The sequence below is a fragment of the Lontra canadensis genome, unplaced genomic scaffold, assembly GCF_010015895.1.
Source record: "Lontra canadensis isolate GAN:19392208 unplaced genomic scaffold, GSC_riverotter_1.0 scaffold35, whole genome shotgun sequence".
Taxonomy (NCBI): Eukaryota; Metazoa; Chordata; class Mammalia; order Carnivora; family Mustelidae; genus Lontra; species Lontra canadensis.
This window is the reverse complement of record NW_022631029.1, coordinates 3,877,913-3,889,604: the sequence shown is the minus strand read 5'-3', so window position 1 is coordinate 3,889,604 and position 11,692 is coordinate 3,877,913. Positions and strand designations below refer to the sequence as shown.

Below are 11,692 nucleotides of genomic sequence, written 5' to 3'. Positions count from 1 at the left end.
TGTTTAGAACAGACAAATCCAGAGACAGGAAGTAGATTAGCGGTTACCAGGGGTTGGGGGAGGGGCAATGGAGAATGACTGCAAATGGGTGCCGGTTTCCTTTTGGGATGATGAAAGTGTTCTAGAACAAGATAGTGGTGATCGTTGCTCCATCAGGCACATATAACTAATGCTACTGAATTGTATACCTGAAAATGGTAAATTCCCCCTGTCCCACGTGTGTGTGCATGCTGATGGGGGGACAGACAAATAGGTGACAAGATAGTTTTGACAATATTACCAAAGAGCAAAGAGGGGATGGAAATGAGTGAAGGTTGAAGAAGAATCTCAGGGAGCAATGTTGCCTCAAGGCATCAGTACGGGTCCGTGTCTTGTGCATGTGGCCCCAGTCTTCTGGTCCAGGAGTGGGCGAGTAATGGCCCTAGGGGTCAGAGTGACACACTGGGAAGGTACGCTTACTGTTCAGTCCTCATCACAGAGGAGAGATGGAGGTCAGGGATCATGATGATATCAGTGTCTGCAGCTGACAGGCTGGTGTATGGGGTGATCGTGGCAGCATTTGGGTGGGTGGTCGGGGGTCTGGGTGTGATTGTGCAACATGCAAGGGATCCAAGCAGCTTTGCCTCCACAGCTTCAGGGTTCAAAACGTCTCTTTTCCACTCCGAAGACAGTGACTCTGGGCCGGCCATTTCATCTTCCTGTGCCTTGGTTACCTTATCTAAAAGAAGGAAAATTAATAAGAGTCCCGGTCTTACTGGATTGCTGAGAGAATGAAGTGGGAAGTAAACACATAAGATGGGGGCTGCTGTTGGGCCATTGCCCATTTTCCAGCTGGAGAAACTGAGGCTCAGAGGCGTGGGACCATCTGCAAGGTTGTACAATATGGATATAGGTCAAGTAGGAGCCTAGGTTCATGGCCTCAGAGCCAAGTTGACCCTTGCCCCTGACTGCCCCCATGTCTCTACACCCCTTCCTCCCCACCCCCATATCCCCCTGGCCAGTGCCAGGACTGAGCTTAGAGGGGCTGGCCTGCGGCCCAGGGGAGGTGGGAGGGGCAGGCTGTTGCTGGGGGCTTGAATGAGGCAACCTTGCCTGGGAATCTGCTGGGCTCAAAGAACTATTTATAGGCCTGCACTGGGATTGGGTGAGCCACCCCCGCCAGCCCTGAGTGCCTTCTCTGTACCCCCACACTGGGGCCCAGGCCAGGGCCTGGAGCAAAGTTGGGGGAGGAAACAGGGGAGGGGGCTAGTGGGCAAGAGCAGGAGCCAGGAGGTCGGAACTTCCAGGAGAGCTGGTTCTCAGGGGTGGACAGTACTCCAAAGTGCTTCTTAACATACCCAAAGTAACACAGAATTGACACAAGCAGTCCCGTTCACATGTGTCACACAATGTCACCAACAAACCCTTAACCCACATCACATCCCAGACACACTGTGACAGCACGGGTGGGTTATATAGAACCACATGAGACGAGGCCACATATATGTCACACCAACCATGTACGACCTCATTTGGTCACACGCAAGTCACGTGTGTTACACAAACAAACTCATAGCTGCGATCCCAGCCACACCTCTAGCCCTTTCATGCTCAAATACACGCTCCGCCGTTCATACCTACTACCCCTTTGCCTTGCCGGCAGCCACCAACAGCCCACATTTGTCCCACATCGCTCACCTCTAACCCTGTTTATAGGGTGCACCTCCAGACAGCCAGCACCCAACGAAAATCACTGGGCCTCCCGGTACCTGCACGGAGACATACAGTCCACCCGAGATCCATCTCAGAGCCCAGCCACTTGTGCTCACCATGCAACACACCCGGCCACCCCCACCCACTCCTACTGTCACTTCCACTTCTCCAGGCTCCCAGGCTCCCAGGCTCACACCTCGCCAGGACTGACAAGTCCAGCTGGCAGCTAGTGTGCATCTGTCTCTTCTAAGGTGGGCCTTGTCGGGACCAGGCAGACCCTGGCAGATAAGTCACACCTGGACCTGCCCCACTGGGGCCTGCTGGCCTGGGAACTGTCACCTCCACCCCCACAGACTCTCTAGGCTGGGGCCTTGAAGCAATCATTACACTTATCCCCCAGGGGGAAACCAAGGCTTAAAGTTTTCTGAAGACCTTTCCCTACCCAGCTTTGCTGTGACAAACACATGGGAAGTTAGACCTGGTTTTTTTTGCAACGGGTGGGGCTGCATCCCCAGAGAGAGACCCTGCTGACCCATACTGGCTGTGTGACTTCAGCAAATACCCGACCCTCTCTGAGCCTGTTTCCTCTCTTGACAAACGCAAAACCCAATCCAGGGGGAAAAGACCTCCAGAGCCAGACAGGTTGGAATCCTGGTCCTCCTGGAGGACCTTAGCCAAATGACTTTGCTTTTCTGTGCCTTAGTTTCCCTCAGTGAACTGGAGTGGCAGCTCCTGGCTCTTCCAGAGCTTCCTCGGCCCCATCCTCTGGGTGAGGAGGGAGGGAGTGGCTAGTTTCTTCGCACCAGGCAAATGAATGGGCCACTTTTGGCTGCCCTGCTGGGAGCTTAGAGCTGCTAATTCCCTGGAGAAAAAGGAGGTTCTTTCATGCCCAGGCGCCAGTGGGGTGAGGAGGCGGGAAGAGGGTACTGAGCTGGCCTCATCCCAATGGGCAAGGTGGCTCCATGCCAAGACCAAGAGTGGTGTGCAGGGCCCTAGGGCCATGCATATCCTCCCTGGGAGATATTGGCTGTATCCTCAGCTGTAAAATGGAGGTGATATGGACCCGTACAGAAGGTTTAATGAACCAGTGGATGGAGACAGAATGTGACTTCAAGTCAAACACAGGATGGGCTCTTAACAGGATGGGCCGGCCACTTTGTTATGTGTCAGCCCATAGAATCCACTGAATTCTCCAGCAGTCCTATAAATAGATTTCCTTCCATTTTACAGATGAGGAAATCGAGGCTCAGAGAGGTCAACATACTTGTCCAAGATCACATGGCCAGTGAGTGAGTGACCCACCAAGGATTCGAACCAAATCTGGACCCTCCAGGGTCCATGCTCTTCCCACCTTCCTCTGGGAGTAAGGAGGTCTATTCTGCCACCCGCAGTCCTGGCCCCAGCCCTGAGACAAAGAGAGCCAGCTCTAGATGGCTCCAGGCCATGACTGAATGCAGGAAGTCCTGGCAGGCAGGGGCTGAAGGGTGGCCCTTCCGCTGGTGCCCCAGTTTCCCAGCCAGCCCCCTCTCCTGGAGTGGGCTTGGGACGATGCTAGCAGGATGCCAAGAGAACCATTCCCCTAGCCCTTGAAGAAAGGGGCTGGATTCTAGACCATTCAGCTAAAGCCAGGAACCTGCAGCCTCCTGCCAATGGCTGATCTGTCTCAGAACCTTCCGTTCATACAGCAGGGACAGTGTCCTGCCTTTTCCCAAACACCTTCAGGCCCAGGATCTTGCTCCATATATTTTATCTAAAATCATGGTCTTTCACCCAACCGGGCCGTTAGTTATGCTGTTCTCCCGCCTGGACAAATCTAACCCCATTTTTCTTACCCTGATAAATTCCTGCCCACCCATTAAAGTACAGACACAATATCCCCTCTCCCAGAAAGCCCTCCTTCCAGGTAGAACCCCTGGTCTCCCAGCCCTATTCTCCTTCTTGCTCAGCCCTGGCCACATGAGTCTGGGAGTGAGTGTGTCTAGCTGTGTCTTACCCAAATTGGGGGCTCCTCAGGTGGTGGGCTGGAACCAAGGCCTTTCACAGTCCCCAGCACCACCCAGCACAGAGCTGAGCAGTAGGGAGCGAGTCGTTTAGTGAATCAGTGAACCAAATCTTTAGCATTTGTGCAATCTGGTTTCCCAAACCCCTGTTCATCCTTCAAAACCCACTTCACATGCCCCGCTCCATGAAGCCTGTCCCAGGTAGCATTTACTGGAAAGAAAGATTTGGAGGCTAAGCCTGTGTTCCATCTGGAACACGGGAGGTTGATGAAGACTCTCTGTACAGGCAACATCGTGGTCTCTTTCTCGGCTCTTCCTTTCGTCCTCGTCCTGGGAGGCAGTGAGGGGCGAGGTAGCCTTAGCAGTTACAGAATGGATTTGGGACACCTCACCGGGTGGGGAGACATCATTATAGGAAGTCTCTCAGACTCCAAAACCAGTGCCCTATACCCACAGGCACCAGAGACTGCGAGCCCCACACACTCACAATGTTTTAGATGCCCGCCTTCTTCCTCCAGCTCCAACGGAAACTTAATCGCTGGACGGTGACCCTTTAAGAGGCGGGCACGGAGGGGCGGGGCTCAGATTACATCCTGCCCCGGGAGCGCAGGCTGGTCGGGTCTGAATCACATCGCGCCTGCGCGGTGTCCTCGTGGTTCCGGGTCTCGTTTTGGTTCCCCGACCTGTTGGCAGAGGAACGGAGGCTCCGAGCCCGAGCAACCTCCCGAAACCCTCAGGAAACCTGTTTCCCTTCCTTAACCCTGCTGTGAAACTCTGGCCTCGGGTCACTGGCAGTTTCTTTGAAACCCTTGCAGAATCGGGTATGAAGATCTTGCCGCCGTGGCTGCGCTGGCGCCGGGATTCGCACACCGGCTGAAGTCAGCTCTGAGACCTTCGAGGCTTTGTGGAGTCGAGATGACCCACTCTTTGGTTTGTCCAGAGACAGTGAGCAGGTGAGAACCTAGGGTTGGGGCAGCGGCGGGCGTGGCCCTTGAGTCCCGCGTTGACCGAGCTGGGTCCGCGGGGGGAAGCTGGAGGGGTGAGGAGGGGGCGGGCCCCTTAGTGGGCGGGGCCTCGGTGCCGCGTTCAGTCCATTATTTCTCCGGTATTCTGGTGCCTCGAGGGTGAGTTCAGTGCTGAATCGCGACACCCGGCAGTTTGGAAAGAAGCATCTGTTCGACCAGAATGAGGAGACGTGCTGGAACTCGGACCAGGTGAGGCACCTCTTCCTGGGCCCTCCACCCCTCCCGTGAATCAGAACTAAGGGGCACTTGAGAACTAAGGAGCACTCCCGCTGGGGGGTGGGAAGGTGTGCCAACGCTTCCCGCCCCCCGCCCCCACCATAGACTGTGTGAATGGGACGGGAATAGCAGGGCTCTGAGCAAGTGATTGTGAGCCTCAGTTTCCCTGTCTCCTTCCAGGGCCCCTCCCAGTGGGTGATACTAGAGTTTCCCCAGCGTATCCGTGTCTCCCAGCTGCAGATCCAGTTCCAGGGGGGCTTCTCCAGTCGCCGGGGCCACCTGGAAGGTACTGGAAGGTTCTGGAAGGTGGGGGCTTGGGAGGGACTCCCCAGCCTCATGGCCTACCCCTTTCTCTGCTGCAGGTTCCCAGGAAAGTGAGGCTCTTAGCAAGATTGTGGACTTCTATCCCGAGGACAACAACTCCCTTCAGATATCCTGCCTGGGCTTCTGGAGTGGCAAGGTGGGGGGGATGGGGGGTGGTCTGTGCATCTGAAAGCTGTGGACCCTGGCATATGACCTTGAGTAAGTGGGTTCTGGGCCTCCACTACTTCATCTGTAAAATGAGCTGGTGGTACCCTGTTCTGTGTGAGAGCTTCAGAGGGGCTCAGAATGTGCTGGGTCACGCGGCACATTGGTCATGTCTAAGCTGGGCCTGGCAGATGGGAAATGATGAGCTAGCTACCTATCTCCCTTGACTGCTTGTGCTCACACCTTCCCTGTGCCAGCTGCCGAGGTGGACCAGCTGAAGGTGACCCTTGAGGACGCCACGGACTTTTTTGGCCGAGTTGTCATCTACCACCTGCGGGTGCTGGGGGAGAGGGTGTGAGACCCCTGGGTAGCGGACTCCTCCAGGAGGCCCCTGGGGAAGCACAGTAAAGCCCTTCAAGTTACGCACACAGAAGGTTTATTGGTTCCTCTTGGGAAGGATCCCCTCCCGCTGTCCGTCCAGGAGCTGCCTTTGAAGCCAGTTCTGGGTTTCCCCAGCTCTGGGTCAACTATTTTGTTCCCTGAGTATCTGAGTGCCCAGCAGGCAGTCTTCACTCAGGATCTGCGGGCACCAGGTTGCTCTGGAAGAGTTTGAGGATGTGGTTCTCGATAACCTGTTGCACTGGAAACAGGACAGGGGAGATGTGGGCCATGAGTCCAATGGAGGCTGCAGAGGCACTGGCCAAATTATACACTTCCTGGGGGATGAGCTGGGTTTTCCCACCGTGAGAACTGCACCTGCCTCTCGGGGGACAAACAGGGATCTCCAAGCCCTGGGACATGGATGGAGGATCTACTTCATACATGGGGAAATCCACACTCTTCTTCGCAGAGTACAGCTGGGAAAACTGAGGCACCCAAGCCAGGAAACTCAACTTCCCCATGGTTTGTAGAAATGTACTTTGGGAGGCTTTTTAGGGTCATAAAAATAATCTTTACCAAACAAAATTGGTGACTTGTGACTTTTACTAAAGGATGAGAAGGACCATGAGGAATGATTTCTGTCCCAAATGGGATAAATCTCAAAGGAATCCCTCCATGACCCCAAGGGGTTGGTTCTGGTAGGCTCTCTCCATTTTGGAGATGGGGAAGCTAAAGGGGGAAGTAGAAAATCAAACTGGGGTCTGCCTGTGGTCCTGCTCACACCCACCTCCTGCCATGGGAGAGGGCTGGCCTCAGTGAGCCTGTGCCTTGTGGCCTAGCCCCTCCTTGGTATTCTCATCCTGCCAGGCCTCTGCATGTACTGTTCCTCCAGCCAGGACACCATCCTCCCTCCCGTCAGGCCTCCAGGCAGCCCTCCCTGCCTCCCACCTATCATCGGGCTGGGTCAGGGCTTCCTATGGGCCTCCCAGCACCTGTGTGTATCCCACGATGAACCCAGTCGCTGACCCATGTCGGCCTCCTGCACGTGCCCAGGCCAGGTACACAGTGGCACTACATGTTTGCTAACATGAATGCTCTCACTGCTAGCATCTGACATATCTAAGAGAGATGTCCTGTGTACCCCTCGACGGTCACCCTGCCTACAGCACACTGTTACCGCCCCATGTCTCAGGCTGACCTTTCCGATATCCTAGGGCTACGGCAAGATCCATTGGGGTATAGCCAGAGTCAGCCTCAGTGGTGAGATCAGCTCCTCGGGCTGCAAAGCAAAGCAGGTGCTATGAGAAGGTGGGGGTACTGGGAGCCCAGAATGGGGCATGGCGACTTGGGAAGTCCAGGGATCCCTCACAGTACAGCCACAGGCCTGCTGTTTGCCCATGTGGGCCTGGATGAAAACCTGGGCTCTCCAAAGAATGTGGCCAACAGCATCCCCACTTCCAGGGTCCCTGAGGCACAGAGGGTATGGGTGTTCAACCTGGTCAGCCAGACCCCCATACTATCCCACCATCTCCTGTTCCCAAATCAATCCTCTGGGAAAAGCAGATCATGACCACCCATCCCAAGAGCTGTTCAATCAGCTTGGATCCCTCCCTGGACCTCAGGATTCCTGTGGGGCCAGCTGTTACTCACACTTACCCAGCAAGGTTTCTACGCACTTCACATGGTTCCCACGCACGGCGTACAGCAGTGGTGTCCCTCCATTCTGTCAAGGGCAAGGGCAACCAACATTCTGTCTTTTCCAGTTTTGCACAACACCCCCAACCCTCTAATTTAATGTGGTTCCTCCTCCTACTCATCACCTGATCTAATTCCTCCCTTTGGGTCTCAGCTTAGATACCCCTTCTTCCAGGAAGCCCTCCTTGATTTCCCTTGGCTATATAGGCTACCTCTGGGCTCTTGGAGTTGCCTGTGTGTCTGTTATTACAGTGTTATTTACTGTAATTCAGCTGATTGTCTTCTTCCCCCCAAACTAGGAGCTCTGCGAGGTCACAGATGGGTCTGTCTTGTGTTCTGAACACCTAGAACAGGCCTGGTACCCTGCAAGGTGCCCAGGGCTGGTGGGCGGTGCCTCACCCAGTCGTAGATGTTGATGTCCACATCACGCTCGAGTAGCAGCCCTACGATGTCTGTGTAGCCTCCCATGCTGGCCAGTGACAGGGCACTTTCCCGCTCCTTGGCCAGGATGTGGGGGTCAGCACCCTGCAGTGGTGGTGGTGGGGAGCAGAGGGAGTGGTGATGGGATGGGTGGGGGGCATGCCCTGGAATCCTGGAGTACCTATCGCAGCCTCATCTTACAGACAGGGCACCAGCAGACTCAGACCCCAGCCCACCCTCCAGTCTCTGGGAAGCCCTGAGCTGGGCTGGGACGCACCCACTCGAGCAAGAAGCGGACAGTCTCGATTTCTCCAAAGGCGGAGGCCCAGATGAGGGGGGTGAAGCCATGCTCGTCCGGCTTGTTGATGAGGTTGTCGCCTGGCAGGAGGGGGGTGGTACCACTGGGATGCACCCCTGCCCACTCTCCCTAGTGTGGCGGGAGCAGGGACAGGGCGGGTGGCTGGGGTCAGATGGGAGTGGGAGTTACACATGAGGACACTCAGGTCCTTTCAGTACCCACATGCCTACCCCAGCACATGTGGTCAAGACAGGTACAGACACACCAGCGGACTCATGTGGACACCCACCTTTCCTCAGATGTTCCTTTAGCTGGCTCAGCTCCCCCTGGGCTGCAAGCTGGTGAATGGACAGGGCTAGGGGCCAGAGAGAGGCAGAGTCCTCACCCGTCCTGTCCCCACTCCGTGCCTCCATTTACCCTACCCGAAGTTGCTCCCCTCAGTCCCCACTATTCCTACTATTTAGGGAGGCTGAGGGACTACAGGCCCACTTACAGTCCAGGGTGGCCGGCAGGGCAGAAACCTCATTCCCCCGCTGCCGGTTGGTGAGGGTTGTGGAATGCTTCAGGGAGCTGCCGCCTGGAACAGAGAGGAAGGGCCTCAGTTTCCCCTCAGTATGTCTCTGGGGCTCCAGACAAACCCTTGGGGGCCTGGAGCTACCAAAGACAGTGCCTCACACCATTGTTCACTCACTCTGCCCTCCTGGATACCCAGAGGAGCCTTTCTCCTCTCCACCTGGTGATGTTCTGGGCAGATGAGACAGTCCCTGCCCTCAAGGAGGGGACAGAATAGAGAAATAGGTGTTCAGGAGCTATGAAAAAGAGGTAGAAGAGAACGGAAAGAGGGGAGGGCAGGGGGTGAGTCCCTTTTAGACAAGGTGGTCAGGGAAGGCCACTCCGAGGAGGGGATACCAATGGAGAGCTTGGTCAGTTGAAGAAACCAGCGCTGGGAAGAGGCGTGAGAAGCAGGGACCAAGGCCCCAAGAGGTACTGAATTTGACGTGTTCAAGGATTCCAGTCCAAAGAAGTCCTTGGGTCCTCTACAGGGTCAACAGAATCACCATCTGACCCAGCAATTCCACTTCTAGGTATCTACCCCTAAGAGCTGAAATCAATGGCTCAGACAAAAACTTGTACACCAATGTGTACAGCAACGGTAGTCACGATCGCCAAAAGAGGAGCAACCCCAGGGTCCATCAGTGTGTGAACAGATAAACAGAATGTGGTCTGGAACGGACTGTTACCAGGTCAGAAAAAGGAACGAAGCACTGACATGCTGTAATGCGAACGAACCTCAAAAACCATCAGCTGAGGGCTGCCTGGCTGGCCTGGTTGGAGGAGCACGTGACTCTTGATCTTGGGCTCGTGCGTTGGAGCCCCAGGTAGAGATTAGATAAACAAAACTTAAAACAGAAAACCATCATGCTGAGCAAAAGAAGTGAGACACAAAAGACATGTATGATTCATTTATATGAAATGTCCAGAACAGGCAAGTCCCTAGAGACAGAAAGTAGACTAGTGGTTGATGGAGGTAGGGGAGGAAGGATGGAGGGTGACTACTAATGGGAATAGGGTTTCCTTTTGGGGTGATGGAAATGGTCTGTAACAAGAGATGGAGGGTTACCCACATTGTGAAAGTACTTACTACCAATGAATTGTTTGCAAGTCTCCTTAAAATAGTAACTTTTATGTTACGTGGATTTAAGCATCATATATACATATATTCATGTATGTGCGTGTGTCTATGTACATATAAAAGCAATCTCTCACTGCGTGGAGAGGGAAGACACATGCTAGGTAGAGAAACACAAAGACAGAGGTCCTATCTGGGGCCTGACATTCCACAGTCCTTGCATTCTAGAGATGGAAGGAGTCCAGGGGAAATATCCCACCTACCCTGAGGTGAGGAGGCACCAGCGTCCGGTTCAGGATTCCCAGGCTCCAGAGTGCAGGGGAAAAGACTGAGCACCACAGTATCTGAACCATCGGGGGCCTCATCCCCAGGATCTTCAGGGTCCCCAAATTCGGGGATAGGAAGCTGCTGGGTCACACCGAGGTCTTCTGCAGGCTGGGTGGGCTCCATGGGGGAAGCTGGAAGAAGCACCAAAAGGGGAGAGAACAATACTTATCAACAACTCCTATTGAGTAGGCACCAACAGCATATGAGTAGGCACCAACAGCATACCCAGCCTTGCAAAGCGAGGGTGGCTAAACTCCTTTCAGGTCCACTCCTCTACCCCCACCCCCAACCAGGACACATATAACATGCTTAACTTAAAATGGGGTCAACTCTCTGGGTCCAAATCCCTCCACTTATAGGCCCGGGCACATGATTTAACTTATCTGAGCCTCAGTTTCCTCAATAAAATAGGGAAGTGATGTCAAAATCATGCTTGTAAACAGCTAAGCTGGGGGCCTGACACACGGGCAGAGCTTAATAGACATTCCCTGTAGTTATTTGGGGGGGGGGTGTCCCCGGAACGAGTGAGTGTTCAACAAAGATGTGATTGGTCCCATCCCCACCGGCCCCTCCCAAACAGATCCAAGAGGTCCACTCACCTCTAACGAGCCTCCTCTGTCACCCCACGCCGCAAGGCCGGGTCCCCCAAAACTTGGGGGCCCTATTCACAAACTTTTCTCCTCCAACTGATACAGGGGGAGCAAGCTAGAGCCTGGACCCTCAACGTCCCCGTTTCTTCTGCCGGGACAGGGAGCAACTTGATACACGACCGCTACCCCAACCCCAGAGTTCCCCCAATGCGCCTGCGCACCCTGCCTCCCCAAAAGTGCCTAAAGGCGAGAGCCGAAGCTGCTTCTGGCCCTTTAAGGCTTAAGGGGAGGGGCGTGGTTTCCGCTGGGGGCCCGAGCAGTGTTGTTGCGCTTGCGCGTTCTTGCCCCGGCAACTCCGGAGGGAGCCCGGCCGGGTCAGAAGGGATGGGTGGAGCCTCAGAGGGCTCCGAGGATTTCTTTGCGCCTGTCTTCCGTCACTCTTTCCCAGCTCCGCCCACAGGTTTTTCCGGAGCGCGCCGCTAGGCTCCAGTTGAGGCCGGATGGGTGGGGCTTTCTCTGGTCGGAAGGCGGTGGGCGGGGAGCAGTCGGGGCGTCAGGGATTTAAAGGGGCGACACACCGTTGCACCCGTCCACAACAATGCGCTCTTTGCGTCCTGGGGGCTTACGAGCATTTGTAAGAATCTGATGGCAGCAGAAGGGATACAGAAAGACCGTTTACACAGCCCGAAGTGGGCAATGTCTGGAGCGTTTCCCCAGTCCGTCTGCTCCCGGAAAAGGGAATTCGGGAAGGGAGGGCACCCTTGCCCCTCCCTGTCTGGGTGTCCCTTCTGGAGCTTCAGGGGGTCTCCGCCCCCTTCCTCACCCGCCCACCGGTGTGCCTCCTTCCCCAGTCTCACTCACGGCTTCTTTCCAGCCTGGCTACAGGGAGGAGTGGGGAAGGCAGGCCAATTGACACCGGAACTAGAGTGGCACAGCGTCTGGTTTCGCGG

At 55.1% G+C, this 11,692-nt stretch overlaps 2 protein-coding genes across 3 annotated transcripts; one reads left to right on the top strand and one right to left on the bottom strand.

The window, feature by feature from the left end:
* Positions 1 to 4,376: 4,376 nt before the first annotated feature.
* On the top strand, positions 4,377 to 6,367 carry NR2C2AP (nuclear receptor 2C2 associated protein). Its single transcript, XM_032867762.1, has 5 exons — positions 4,377 to 4,645; positions 4,816 to 4,906; positions 5,114 to 5,219; positions 5,296 to 5,363; positions 5,643 to 6,367. The coding sequence occupies exons 1-5, from the start codon at positions 4,608 to 4,610 to the stop codon at positions 5,757 to 5,759; spliced, it is 420 nt and encodes a 139-aa protein (XP_032723653.1). The 5' UTR covers positions 4,377 to 4,607; the 3' UTR covers positions 5,760 to 6,367.
* On the bottom strand, positions 5,821 to 11,668 carry RFXANK (regulatory factor X associated ankyrin containing protein). 2 transcript variants are annotated; one of them, XM_032867759.1, is made up of 10 exons: positions 11,604 to 11,668; positions 10,752 to 11,356; positions 10,089 to 10,283; positions 8,689 to 8,772; positions 8,485 to 8,550; positions 8,175 to 8,275; positions 7,877 to 8,002; positions 7,439 to 7,505; positions 6,981 to 7,061; positions 5,821 to 6,041 (listed from the first exon to the last, which is right to left on the bottom strand). In XM_032867759.1, exons 3-10 carry the CDS (start codon positions 10,273 to 10,275, stop codon positions 5,971 to 5,973), a joined length of 783 nt encoding a protein of 260 aa, XP_032723650.1. In that variant the 5' UTR covers positions 10,276 to 10,283; positions 10,752 to 11,356; positions 11,604 to 11,668; the 3' UTR covers positions 5,821 to 5,970. The 2 variants fall into 2 exon arrangements, with proteins under 2 accessions (XP_032723650.1, XP_032723652.1); XM_032867761.1 differs by having other exon boundaries at positions 11,566 to 11,614.
* Positions 11,669 to 11,692: the final 24 nt, after the last annotated feature.

What these genes read in the sequence shown, in the direction of transcription:
- NR2C2AP (XM_032867762.1), top strand. Translation starts at nt 4,608, where the DNA reads ATGACCCACTCTTTGGTTTGTCCAGAGACAGTGAGCAG. An exon ending in TGTCCAGAGACAGTGAGCAG is followed by an intron (nt 4,646 to 4,815) that starts GTGAGAACCTAG and finishes TGGTGCCTCGAG; the next exon opens with GGTGAGTTCAGTGCTGAATC. An exon ending in CGTGCTGGAACTCGGACCAG is followed by an intron (nt 4,907 to 5,113) that starts GTGAGGCACCTC and finishes GTCTCCTTCCAG; the next exon opens with GGCCCCTCCCAGTGGGTGAT.
- RFXANK (XM_032867759.1), bottom strand. Translation starts at nt 10,275, where the DNA reads ATGGAGCCCACCCAGCCTGCAGAAGACCTCGGTGTGACCCAGCAGCTT. An exon ending in TCCGCTTCTTGCTCGAGTGG is followed by an intron (nt 8,003 to 8,174) that starts GTGCGTCCCAGC and finishes CCACCACTGCAG; the next exon opens with GGTGCTGACCCCCACATCCT. An exon ending in AGCCCTAGGATATCGGAAAG is followed by an intron (nt 6,042 to 6,980) that starts GTCAGCCTGAGA and finishes TCCTGTTTCCAG; the next exon opens with TGCAACAGGTTATCGAGAAC.